Consider the following 13,951-nt stretch of genomic DNA (forward strand, 5'->3'; position numbering starts at 1 on the left):
TAGCTTCACCCACGTCTACTCCAGCTGGTAGCATGCAGCCATGTTACTGGAAAGTCTGGAAAACAGGGATGTATCTGGTAAGAGCTCAGAGGAGCATAGTACAACTAATCCAGGCTTCCTGAGAAATGAGCTGTGCTCTCAAATTCCCTACAGAGCTGTTTTTAAACTGTTTCAGGTGGGTTTCCCTCCCGGGGTGGTGAACATTGTACCAGGCTATGGCCCCACAGCTGGAGCTGCAATTTCTACCCATGACAGCATTGATAAAATTGCTTTTACTGGATCAACCAAGGTAGGTGATAGATTTCTCAAAGACACCTGCTGTTCCTCTTTGCATTCTCTTGTAAACTGTCATCCAGGTAAGACTGGACCTATGAAATGTCAGTGACCTCTGTATAACCAACACTTCCTCTGTCACATTCTATGTGACAGGATTTCTCAGAAGTGTTTGGTATTTGCCTAATTCAGATCCTTGTGCTTGTAATAATCCCGCATCTCTTGAGAGCTGGGTTTTGCCAAACCACCACATTTCTGTAAGAGCTGTAAGTAAAAGGGCTCTGACGTAAGGGAAGGCAGTCTACAGGGCAGGCTGGCAGTGATTTAACATCATGTCATTGACCCAGTGGAGCTTCTGGGCATGTTTGCCTGCCAGTCCTGCCCTGCAACTGGAAAACATGTCAGTCAGAGCCCTGAACAATTCTTCCTTGGCTTTAGTTACCTCTGAGAAACTAGGACTTAAATAAAAACATGGCTTCGTGCCCAAGGCCTTCTCTGCTGACGTGGAGGGGATTAACATTTGAGCTTCATTCTGAGACCTGCACAGTAAAGCACCTTCTATTTAGATTTTTTTTCCTGTAAATAGATGTGTCTGGCTTGTTTATGAGAGGGGTGGCCCCAAGACCTCTGCACTATCAATCACCTCCAGCTATCCTCTTCCATACCTACATGGGAAAAATGCATATGGCTTGGCCAAGACCATGGAATTGAGAGGAATTGAGACATGCAAACAAATCTGACTGCAGTAATCACTGCTGAAAATTCTCAAAACAGAAACTTGCTTAGAAAAGTGAACATTTTTCCGTGGACTGTTTTAGATGTTTCTTGTAGTAGATCTGCACCTCTAGAATAGAGGCAGGTGTCCAAAGAATGGAAATGCTCACACCAGTGGGGGCAGCTGAGGCAAATTCAGCCTGTTACTTCTTTGAGGAACACTATTCTCGTTGAGCATTTGCTGAATTCATCCATTCTTGTGTCTGCCCTCGTAATTGCAGAGTGTGATGTGAATACATAATGATGACAAATTACCTTGAAAGGTGTTCCTGGTCGGTAAAGGTAACTCCAAACACTCAAAAGCTGCAGCATTTACCAACACTACCATCTAGTGGCTTTGTGCACATCCTGTGCTTATCCCACAGGAAAAGGTGTGCTAAGCCTCTATTTCTATACAGGGATCATGGGAACAAACGGAACACAATAAAGTAGAAGTTCATTGTGAGCTTTTTCTCTCTTGATAGTTGGTCTGATCTTGGAGTTTCCTCAGTTACATACTTGTCTCCAAATCCTAGATCAGAAACTTTTAGCCCAGATGAGACATTAGCAGTGTGAAAACAATGGAGCTTATAAACTCATCCAGCCCACATGAATCTGTTTGGGTTTTTAATGAAAAAGGACTATCCAGTGGATTAGTGGCAGAAGGAAAATCTCAGCTGCTGGAGCCTGTAGGCAAAAAAATTCCTGTAGACACTGTGCTTGTCTCCTAATCCATGGGTGTGCAGGAAACACTAAGGGAGACAGATCCTTTGCTAATGCATGTGTAATTTAGAAGTGTTTTCTTCCCCCTCCACCCATCTGTGAGTTCAGCTGCATCTCTGCAGCATTTGCAGCACAATGCTACTGTTTCTGAGCCAGGAAGTGAAGCTAATTCAAAATATATTTTGACTTAATTATTAAGCCCCAGCTTGGGCTCAGTGCTGGCTTGGAAATCCTGATCTTAAACTCCACAAGAATTTTCCCATATAGATCTCTTCTCTTAGGTTATTAACTCACTCCTCTTTGGCCAGCCAGCCTGCAGTAATGCCTCTTGCAAAGCTGGGAAGCATCACTTATTTCTGCTGTCTCTAGGCCTAAGCTCTGAGTGACTAGAGATGGTCTCTCCTAAGTTCAGGAGTCATGCTTGAGTAACAAGGGCAAACCTTGAGAAATGCAGACCTGTGATTACCAGAGAGCTACCCCATGCTTTCCTTCCTCACAGCTCCACACCAGGGCAAGAGTAGTTTTAGTCAAAAGTAAAGGTAAGGTTTCCCTGTGCCAAGGTAAAATACAAGAACATAGTTATAATATGAGCAAATTCAAATATTCAAATATTACATCATTCTTAAGAAATTACCCTGCCCTAAAAACTAAAGGTCCTGAAGAGTTTTAATTCATACTGTTTCTAACAGAATTAGTTTACGAAATTCTGAAAACAGAGTAAATAACTTCCCTTCAGGATACAGATGTAGTTCTCCCACACAGCCTGCCCTTTCAGACCTGCCTAAACCAGTCCCTAATTCTGGGGCGGGTTTTGACCCAACAGATCACAGCAGCAGGAAACTCAAAGCATTTCAGAGTGGTCTCCCAGGCCTCTACCTGCTGCAGCTGCCAACCAGGCTCTTCCACCTTTGTTGAAATGGAATCACACTCGAGATTTTTAGGGGAAACAACTCGTGTCCTCTTTGTGTCTGATACAGGTTGGAAAACTGATCAAAGAAGCTGCTTCTAAAAGCAACCTCAAAAGGGTGACATTAGAGCTGGGAGGGAAAAACCCCTGCATTGTGTGTGCAGATGCAGACTGTGAGTATGGGCTGCTGGCTGTGCTTGCTGTAAGAGGATCCAGGGTGGTGGGGTTTGTGTGTCTCTGCTGTCCTCTGGCAGTTCACAGGACTGGTTTTTCCACCCCAAAGGCTGGAGGAAACCTCTGCCCAAGGACAGGATATAGTTCTGCATTCCTGAAGCTCTTCTCCAACGTGGGGATTGTTCCCATGGCCTGTGTTGCCTTCCTTTGGGATGGCTGCAGTTGTAGTTAAATCTTGCACTTGGGTGTTTGCTATTTGTGGGCTTTCTCTTTGGTTTGCTGCAAAGCCTGAGCCAAGCACTGGGGAGAGCAGTTTTACGCAAAGCAGCCCCTCTGCAGACATTCCCGTGACAGGGGAATTTTGTAGGACCTGATCTAATCCAGCCTTCACCTCCACCCTGATGGTCTGCAGGGCTCACGTTGTGTGTTTCATTGCAATTTTGTTACATGACTCAGTAGTACTAGGAGATATATGTAACCTGTGACCACCAAAATGGTTGGAAAATCCTCTCCCGTCCTTTACAGCACACATTGAAAATCAGTGGTATTTGTGCCAGCTGCTAATTGTGAGCATTGCAAGGAGCTGGCCAAAGCTGGCATGCTGTTTTCTGAACAATCATGACTGAAACTTGTCTTTAAGAACCAATGCATGGTAGCAAGAATTCCCAGAGCAAGAAAAACTGGTCACTGCCTTCAGCGAGTCCTTGTGGAAGAAAGTATCAGGAACTATGACCAACTAGACCTCAAGACAAAAGGCAGGAAGGGAGGTGGATACAATAAAAGATCTGGTTTGGGGGCAGTGAGGCCCTGTGAGTGCCTTCCATGGGTGTGGACCATTGTCAGCATTTTTAAAGGAGGTTTTCCAAAGAGAAGGGAAAAACAACAAGTCTGGCAACACTGGAATGCTGGAACTGTGCATGTGGTAACACTTTTCCCTCCTGGGTCTTTTCACAGTGGACTTGGCAGTGGAATGTGCCCACCAAGGCGTGTTCTTCAACCAGGGGCAGTGCTGCACAGCTGCCTCCCGCGTCTTCGTGGAGGAGCAGATCTACCCCGAGTTCGTCAAGCGCAGCGTGGAGTTTGCCAAGAAGAGACTGGTTGGAGACCCCTTTGATGCCAGAACTGAACAAGGGCCCCAGGTAACTGTGTGTCTGAGAAAAGTTGTTGTTTGGTTTTTGGTTGTGGTTTTGTATAATTTTCCTTGTGTAAATATTATCCTTACGGATGCGGTCCCAGCAGAAGTGCCGAGGGGTGAGTAATGTATCGTGGCTTTATTTTTCCTCTCTATTTTAAATATCAATTAATCACAACTGTTGAAATGTTATGTTGTAATTTTTTAAAAACACAAATGTATTTAATTCAGTTCTTATCCAGCTTTATGGAAGGGGCTGTCTCCCTGGTGCAGTAACACAAAGCATGTTGCAGTGAGCCATAGCTCTGTGCAGAAGAGTGCAGTTAAATGGCTATTCAGCTCCTTGGCTGTGTGGGTGATGACAAGCAGTTAGAGCCCAGAGACTCCTGAGTCCTCACTTTCCCTCTCCTCCTCTGCTGCCTTTCTGATCCTTTGGAAAAGTTTCAGCTGAATTAGGAGGAAGAAACATGCCAAACTGCTGTCAGAACCAGCCTCCTCAATACTTCCAGAGCCTTCCTCTTAGTTTTTCCTTTTGAGGCAATCTGAGTTGTGATGGAGAACTCTGGGGGAAGATGATCCTTAGGTCAGATCTCCTAACAGGCCCACTGTTTGGTACCAAAAATAAAGCAAGTTTCCCAGCCAAGGCCTCTTTTTCTCAGTACTGCACTGTGGGTTTTTTTTCCTTGATGTCTCTGTAGGTTCCCTCAGAGAAGGGGTGGCTCTGAGGACATCTGCCTCTCCTTATCTGGATCTGAAGCTGCACATGATTCATGCATGGCAAAACCTCATTGCTTGCCCTCATGCAGGGAAAATAAGATCATGGACATCCCCTGCTCATGCTGAGGCTGCATCCAGCCCTGTAGCTTGCCTAGAGATTTCAAACTGCTCAGGACTCTTAGGAAAAGAATCCCATGTTGAGACTGGTTCCAGCAGAGATGAGCTGACCCTCAAACATTGATTTCATGAGAATAGCTCCTGAATCCATTCAGTTGTGAATTTTAAAGGGTGAAACACCCTGCAATGGTTGGAGCATGTTGAACTGGGCTGCTTGTTTAACTTCATCAGTGTTCCCAGCTTCTGCCAGGCTGGCAGTGCACTTCCAGGGTGCACAGCTCCAGAGCACTTCCAGCTATGGCACAGCTCCATCCTCTGGGATCACTGCTGTGGCTCAAGGCAGACCCTTTGCATACAGACCTGCAATTAAGGGTAACAGTGAGTTGGAATAGCAGTGTCTGGTCAGATTTTAACTATGGCCCATCTGTTCTCTTTACCTGCTCTGGCTTACCTGTTAGACTTGTAGGAGAGAGCACACCCACACACACCTGAACTTCTGTGTATGCAACTGTGAAGACCAGGATGGGAAGGTGTTGAGGGAGTGGGAGGAAACTGTAAATCCAAAAGCTTTTATGTGGTTGCCAGTTCAAAGGGACAGCCACTTCCTCTGTAGCTATGGCTCCTCACTCTCTGGAGCTTATGTTGTGGGCACATACAGAAATTTAAGCAGAGGAGAGAATTGATGCAGTGTCACAAGGACTTAAAAATACCTCTGAAAGCAGCAAAAATTCACACCTGTCCACAAGTTACTCTTCAAATGTGAAGCTTCCAGATAATTTCCCCCGCCTCCTGTTCCTGAAGTAACCTGTGTGCCTGTGAGGGTTTTTTTATCTTGATCTGATAGATAAGGGAAGAATCACCAGGAAAAATAATTTTTCTTCTTCATCTCTCCCCATCAGATGCTTTAGATCCAGTCTGTTTCTTTCATTCTCCTTTGGTGTAAGTCAGGGTGAACATACACAACAGTATCACAACAATGCTGCACAGATCCCATTGTGGGATGGTCACCAGCTTAGAACCCAACAAGGGGAAGGGGTTGAAGCCAATCTTCAGGCTGACAGTGGTTGTAGCTCATGATCTCTTTGGTCCTGCATCAGCTGTAGGTGATGACAATCCTGTTCCACAAGAACTTGAAGTTGATATAAGCTAGTCCCAGAAAAGTGTTCCCATATGCAGTTGTTTGTTCCTACATTGCACTGCACTATATTGGGGAACTGGCTGATTCAGGTCTAATCCAGCCTTTTTGGAAGTGAGGAAGAAATCCCTGATGTGGATTACTGTTCACTGGCATAGATGCTTATGGCATGGCAGTGGGGAAAAGACTGTGTCAGCTGCAGTTATTGGGTTATGCTGATATAAACTGTACTGCTCTGATTAAAGTTAGGTCAACTTTAAACAGCATTAAATTTAGACAGAAATGAGGCATGCCTCTGATGAGACTTCTCCAAAACTCACATGTGTCTGGCAGTGCTGACTGGCTGGAATTCAAAGGACACCACAAGAAACCTGAGGGGTGCTCAGGACTGTTTGAGTAGAGTGCCAACCTCAAATGCAGGCATTTTTAAACTTTGGATTCCTGGGAGCTGTATCATGGGAAGCAATAAAGTAAATCTGCACAGATGGCAAACTGGTCAACCAGTGCATTGTACAACTGTGAACAGCAAATTGCATTAGATGAGACTGACATCCTGGGGCACTAGAACAGGGATTACATTCTAACAAGACTAGACTAGTTTTGTTATTTTAGAGCCCAAATACTGGGATTTGTGGACTGCAAGACCTAGTCTACAGAAATAAAACAAGCACTAACTGTGGTACTTGTTAGTCAGTAATTATTCAGCCCAAAACATATAATTTGATTTATAAGGCAGTGAATATTTTCCTTATGCTGTAGACATGCACTTTAGAATTAAAGTGTGAAAACAAAACATTTAAGTAAAAAGGGTTGTGTCCAACAGCCTGTTGGACACAGTTGTGGGCTATTTTGTAGGATTACAAACACTAGGTTTGCACATGGAAAAAATTCTCCTTGTGGTCTTGACTGAAATGAAGCAAGAGATGAAGATTTGGGGGTTCTTGGATTTTCAGTATTGCAGTGATCCTCAAAAGCTTCCTTCTCTATTGAATTAGATGAACAAATAGTAGAATTTGCTTTACCAGATCATGTGTTTTTAATAGAATTCAATGCTTGAACCATAAATAATAGTGGAGTAGGGGACAGAATTTAAACAAGCCTTGCAAGCTCTAGTTACAATGACAAACAGTTCCACCCTTGCATGTCATTTTTACAAATGTTTTCTTTCCCCACTGTCTTTTCATCTAACTGTAGTTTGCCTTGCAACAAGTTACAGCTGTATAAATATCCTTGTTTTGTTTTCTGTGATGTGAAGTGGATGGACTGGATTGGTCTGGATCACAGACATGCCAGGATGGAAAGCACTTGCAGATATTTTCAAATTATTTACACTTGGCAACTAAGCAACCAGACAAACAGACAATGTGTTTGACACCTGCCAAACTCTGTATGACACTGTATCCTAAAGGAGGACACACATTTCTTCAGGCAGTAGCATAAATTGTGTCCTTGGGTAGCACCTTAACACATGAGAGAACAAAAGCACTTAGGACACATTGCCCACAGTGCACATGCTACTCACACATCTGTTTGCCTGGAGATGTGCTGGGCTCTGTTTCCACTGTGTACCACAAGTATCCCAAGGACACCCTCCTGCCCCTTTGATATTTGTCTAAAAGCATGAAAACTTGGATTGTGTGTGGCCAGGATTAACTAGGGACAGGATATAGGCTCTAATCTGGAGGAGTCAAGTGTGGAACACTCTGTGTAAACAGTCCCAACTGGCAACTGGCCCTGCTGAAATAAAACCAGATGCCTAGGGAGGGGGATTGAGCCAGAACAAGCATCTGGAGATACCTGGCAATCAGAATAATCCCTCAGCCTTCCAGGACACCTTGTACCAGTGGGTGGAGTCTTTTCTTTAATCACCTCAATAAATTTGTCAAGCTCTTTATTGAGTTTTTCTTTTTAACAACATCTCTGAATGTGTTTTACCATCTCCAGTGAGCTGTTATGAGGAGTTTCATCACTTAATTCCACATCATGTCAAGAGCCAGGTCTGTTTGTTTGAAACCTGCAGTTCTGTAGCCCACTGCTGCACATGGAGCATGGAAGAAGGGTCAGCAGCGAGTGGAAGTGCTGTGGGCTTCTGCACCTCTTCCCAGCACAGGACACACTGTGCTTGTGGAGTACATGATGTGTCCTCCAAGACCTGGTGCAGCTGTGCAGCTTCAGGGTCCTGTCACTGGGCTGGCCTTTCCCCACCCCTACAGAAATCCCTGGTTAAAGGCTGACACTATTTGAGATTACTCCATAGTTAGGAGGAGGAGTTAGAAAAGGTAGTTAAATGTGAGAAAGAAAAAATTGTAGGATTATACCAGTTTCTAAGAACTGTGAAAAGTGATTCTGATTTTAAAAGCAAGGCTTTGGTGCAGCAGTTGGTGTGAAGTCACCCCACCAACAGGGCTTTTCTTGAGGTTGTTCATGTAGTGTGCACTGTGGAAGGAAATAGAGGCAGAGCTTGCTGGGGTCTTCCAGCTGGGGATGGAGAGCTGCAGGTGAAGCTGCACACTGCAGCAAAACTGAGTTAATAGTTCTTAGATCCTGGTCCTCCCTCTCCTGTACTGATTCTTTTGCTGGTCAGATCCCTTGCTGAGCTCTCTGATCCATCTCAGGCAGTTCCCATACTGCTACTGAGATGAGCCAGTGCTTGGAGAAGGTGAGCAAATCCCAGAGCTCAAGTGAGGTGAGCTGTGGGAGCACACATCCAGGACAGAGAGGAAGGGAAAGGGGGGAGACCCCTCCATGTGGCAGCAAACTATTAGATTAGATTAAACTGTTGCATGTCACTTCACCTTCTGTTTTCTGTGGCTCAGAGCTATGCCCATGTCTTCTCTTTCTCCCTGCTCACTCCCTGACTGCCACATCCTAAAGTGAGCTATAAACTGACCCAGTTTGACAGTGCCCTGCAAACGTGCCCCTGGGCCACATTCCATGACTCCTCTCTGGAACCATGATAATAAAGATGTTGCTGTTTGTTTCTTTTCCTTTTGTGTCTGACAGATTGACCAAAGACAATTTGATAAAATCCTGGAGCTGATAGAAAGTGGGAAGAAAGAAGGGGCTAAGCTGGAGTGTGGAGGTCTTGCCATTGAAGACAGAGGCCTGTTTATAAAACCTACAGTGTTTTCAGAGGTCACTGACAACATGAGAATTGCCAAAGAAGAGGTACAGTATGAATCACCTAGAAAGATGCTGCTTCAGAATCAGAAATAGTGGTGATGAGGGGGTTCTATCTGAATCCTTAATTTTAAATATAAGTAACCCAGTAAAAATAACTGACACTGTGGCAGGCTGGAGCAATTATTTACCCTGTAGTTGCCAGTGAAATGTGTGTTCTTGCTCCACTACTTTTGTAAGTTGCTTTATTGCAGAAAGATGGGAAAAGAACTCTGGGATCTGATGCTGGTAAGGAGGAAAGGAACAGCCATTGAAGTGCTCTGAAACAGCCTTAGCATCTGAAACAATCCCAGATTCCATTCTCATGGCAAAATCTCCTGAGACTGACTATTTCTTTCCTATATGAAAACATGGTCAAAGCCAGCTAAGTGCAGATCTAATACTCTGGCTTTCATTATTCATATCCAGAAATGTTGAACAAGCTGCATATGATTAGATGCTGTGATATTCCTTTGAGAAGTTAATCTACTTTTCATCATGTTCCCTAATGGAAAATAAATAGTTGCCAAAGTCTAACTGGCATTTGTAGTTTAAAGTTTAGCCTAGTGCTTTTTATGAGGCTGCTTGCTGTTCACTCCTGGCAAGATGTTTAAATGTCTCAGATCTGCCACAGAATCTCTAAGGAACCTGGGAAAGATATCAGTCAGTCAGGGCATGAGTTACATGCTAAAAATAGAGAGAAAAAGAGCTGAAATTCCCATGACAAACCTTTTCTTAATGAACTGACTCCAAATCCCAAGCCATGATTCACAAAGCTTATCCAGTTCCATTCACTGGCAGTTTTGTTGCAAATGCACGTTCATCCTTTGCCTAGGATTAAGGCTCCACATAAGAACCTGGATATCCCAAAACAAAGGCATTTATAAACCCTTGTATGAGCTTGAAAGTGACCCCAATTAATCTGTTTCTCATATTCAATGGGCTTTATTGTGCTGTGAGAGCCTGCAGACCAAGAAGGGGCTCCACCTTTGATATTGTACCTGATGAGAGACTCCATCCCAAAATTTGGGACGCCTTCTGTATGGCTGTTGCCTCTACTGGCAGCCTGGGAAGTCAAGTTTGTGGTCAAACATAGATGTGGTTAATGCACTGCATGCAAATAAAATGCATACAGTGACAAAATCAGGGTTAAAACCAAGGAAGAAAACTTGCAGTCCTTGAAATAAATTAATTGTTACTTGAGCACACTCAGCTTCAGAGTTCAAAAGGAGAGTTGTAAATAGAGTAAGGATGAATCATTTGTAACTTGTCCAGATCTAACTCTGCTTATTTTGATTGTTACAGATGATCCATTACTTGTTGGATCTTAACATTTATTAACTACTTCAGCACATCATAATGCTTCATTTGAAGTTTAATTAGTTTTTAAGACACTATATCAGTGACCCCTAGAAGGCTAAGATATAACATTTTAAATATATTATCCAAACATAGCATCTGATTCTGGTTACTTCAAAATGACCATGATTAGCAGATGCTTTCCTGTACTAAAGTTTAATTGATATCTGCAGATTTTTGGGCCAGTTCAGCCAATTATGAAGTTCAAGAGTATAGAAGAGGTGATAAGAAGAGCCAACAGCACCGAGTATGGACTCACGGCTGCGGTGTTCACCAAGAACCTGGACAGAGCCTTAACCCTGGCTTCAGCTCTGCAGTCAGGAACAGTCTGGTGAGCAGGCTGGGAACAGAGGGTGGGCTGGGGCTTTGTTTCCTGTGAGGAGAGAGGAATTTTGGACTTGCAATCATGTTGGTAAGATAATAAAATTGCTGATAAGGTTGTGGGCTCCATCCGCGTACGTGCCATTCATTCAAGAGTTGAACTTCATGATCCTTGTGGGTCCGTCCCAAATCAGAATATCTGTGATTCTCTAAATGCTGCAGCTAAGATGTATTAGTAGCCTGCCTAATTCTTCATGTTCTGCTCAGAAGCAACATCCATTCCTCAAAATGAAGTGGTGAGGCCCAGGCAGCCTGTTGAGAAATGGACTGGGTTTTCCTTCAGTCGAGGTATTTCTTTGTTGGGGTTGTAGTAAGTTCCACCAGACATTGTGCCTTCCAAAACCCTGTATGTAGCAAAAAGCAATTCTCATGATCTTTAGCTAGCACCAGATGGGATTTTGCTGCACAAACCAGTTTGGACAGTAGATGGCAACACACCACTGTCACAAAGAAAAAGCAGCTATTTTTGCATACAAAATTTCTTATTTTATATTAGAATGGTTTTAAAGATGGAATCCTGATTTCTTTCCCACTCAAGACAGTAAATTGATCTGGTATCTGATTCTGATGCAGAGGATTAATTTTAAGAGTTGGCACCAGAAGAATCAGCCTCAAATACTTACATAAAAATGGGATGTTGAGCTTTGAAGGATACATGTGCTGAACATGGAGGTGCACACTTCCAGCACAAGCCATACCTGTGTTGTATGACCTTCAGTCATTTGATCATACTAAGATGCTGGGGAAGTGTCTGCATCAGCTTTTTCTACCAAGTATCCATAGAAATAGGCCCAGGGCTTTTATTTTACTGTGACACAATTGTCTGATACAGTCCAAATATTTTCTATACCTGGAAGGGGATGCTGGGGCCTCATTGTGAGTGTTTAGACAGCTTTCTGAGTAAACATGTTCATTACAGAATGTGCTTAACAAATTAGGGAATAGCCTGAACTATTTATTTTAATCATGACTCTGAACATGGTATAAATTCTAGCTCAAACATGGATGTCTTTGCCATTATAGGATATGAGGTGAGATGTAGGTCAGACTGCGAACTACTCAGATGTTTTCTGTTTCTGCAGCAAAAGAAGATTTTATTGCAAAAATCTGATTTCTCAAGTGTATGACAGAGAAAATTGAGAGATTTCAGACTTTTATTGTATTGTTGCTGTTGTCATCATCTTGCCTTTCCTTGGTATTGAATTGTCTTTTTAAAATTGATGTTTTTATTGTAGGATCAACTGTTACAATGCTCTCTATGCTCAGGCTCCTTTTGGTGGCTTTAAAATGTCAGGCAATGGCAGAGAACTGTAAGTTTTGCTCAGCATTTTGTTTCTGTGTGGGTGGTGAATGCAATAACATTTGTGACTGTGAAAACACTGTTGAATTTGCTTTTAAAGTTTAATCAGGCTTGCAGCATGCTCCACAGGGAGGTGCTAAGCCAGTAGAGCGTGGATGTAAAGCATTCCTTTAGGACCACCTTCATCTGCTTTATAAGCTTTTAATATCTGCAGTTCAGTCAAGTCCACTTGGAAGCGTTTTTCCATACTAGTTAGATTTTTAGATAAAAGGAGAAGTATGGCACCATGGCTGGGGACCCACCCCAAACCTGCATGGTGGTATCCGTGCCTCTCCCGGCTGCTGTATCATTGCTCCTTGTTCAGGTGGGAAGGAATAATCTCCCAAATCATTCTCCATCCCACCTTCCAAGGTTGCTGCTAATTACACAAGAACCCTCTGTCCCTCTTTCCCAGCCTGGTGTTACAGAGAGGCTACCAGACACTTCAGCTCTTAACAGTTACTAAAGCTGACATTTTCAAACCAAGGTCACTCCATGAGTTAGTCACAGAGCTGAGACACTGTCTTAAATCTTAATTTTCATCTTGTATAGGAGACAGGATTGCTTAAACCATTCAGCAGACTCCTCAAAGGAATCTAACACACCTTTTCTTTCACAAGCCAGATTTAATCCCAGAAACCATTTCCAGTAACTGTTCTGGTACATCTGCTGCTCTGAGACGTTCACATGCCTCATTTGCTAAGCACAGCAAATAAATGAATCCTCAGATGGGACACAGATATATATTGAGACCTTATGGTTTGCTTTGCCTGACTGCCTGGCTAATTAAAGGATGTCAGAGGTTTCCCATGGGAAGGTCATGGGAACAGAGCCAGTTGTCACCAACCAAGACATAATGCAGTGGTGGGCTCTCTCATCAATATGCATTTCTGGAGCATCTGTGCCCTCCTGATGACATGGTATCTTGTAGATAGAAGCTTTCTTTTGGTGAAAAAATAACTTTAATTGCTGTCAAAGCACCAATAGCTGTGTGTATGTGGCTGTCTCTTGTATGGCTTCTCACAGCAGCACTTAGTTTGCATAGGCAGGGTCACAAGTGTCATCCTGTGGGTTACAGTGACCAAAGCATTCTGTGTTTCTCTCACAACAGGGTGTAATTGTATGTACTTATGTGCATGTACTTGGTGGTTATTAGAGGTGGTGGGACAAGTGGATAGCTGGTGTAAATTGTTCAGATCTGGTTTTAATGACCTGATGTCAAAAATGCACATGAGTACAGCTCTCTTCTCTCAGGGACATTAACATTCAAAAACTGTTTGTCCCTTTCCTCCTCTTTTCTTTTGCAGTGGGGAGTATGCTTTGGCAGAATACACCGAAGTGAAAACAGTCACCATTAAACTCTCCCAGAAGAGTCCATGAGAACAGGAGGCCTGAAATGCTGACACTCTGAATGTGACACATGGGGGACGTGTTCAGACAAGGGGGAGGGGAGGGGTGGGAAGGAAAATGGAAACACCTGTCTTTATTCCTCTAGAAACACTGAATCTGCTGGGCTGCATTTTGCCAACTGGCTCTTCAAAAACTGATTCACTGACTCTGGTTCTACTGGCAGGACACACTTGTACTCCACAAGTCCCTGGCTGTACATCTGCCTGCTCCCTGTGACTCAAAAGCTGGTCAGTCACAGTGTTGGCAGGACATCTGCTTCCCAACTGTACCCCTGAAGGACAGGGACATCACTGGCATGTTAGAGAGACTGCTGGTACCACCAGAGGTACTGGCAGATACCTTCAGAGGCACTTGGGCTTCCCTTGGCAGAGA

The 13,951-nt window shown here is 43.6% G+C and overlaps 1 protein-coding gene across 2 annotated transcripts in view; it reads left to right on the plus strand.

The window, feature by feature from the left end:
* The window catches only part of ALDH1A3 (aldehyde dehydrogenase 1 family member A3), a 31,371-nt gene extending 17,822 nt beyond the window's left edge, over positions 1–13,549 (plus strand). For both annotated transcript variants that reach the window (XM_021552569.2, XM_021552570.2), the window contains 7 exons: positions 176–289; positions 2,727–2,829; positions 3,785–3,969; positions 8,935–9,099; positions 10,623–10,780; positions 12,066–12,140; positions 13,477–13,549. In XM_021552569.2, the coding sequence (XP_021408244.1) occupies positions 176–289; positions 2,727–2,829; positions 3,785–3,969; positions 8,935–9,099; positions 10,623–10,780; positions 12,066–12,140; positions 13,477–13,549 (873 nt within the window). The remainder of the gene's footprint in view (positions 1–175; positions 290–2,726; positions 2,830–3,784; positions 3,970–8,934; positions 9,100–10,622; positions 10,781–12,065; positions 12,141–13,476) is intronic.
* The last annotated feature ends 402 nt before the right edge of the window (positions 13,550–13,951 follow it).

Source organism: Lonchura striata, chromosome 11 (assembly GCF_046129695.1).
Source record: "Lonchura striata isolate bLonStr1 chromosome 11, bLonStr1.mat, whole genome shotgun sequence".
Classification (NCBI taxonomy): domain Eukaryota; kingdom Metazoa; phylum Chordata; class Aves; order Passeriformes; family Estrildidae; genus Lonchura; species Lonchura striata.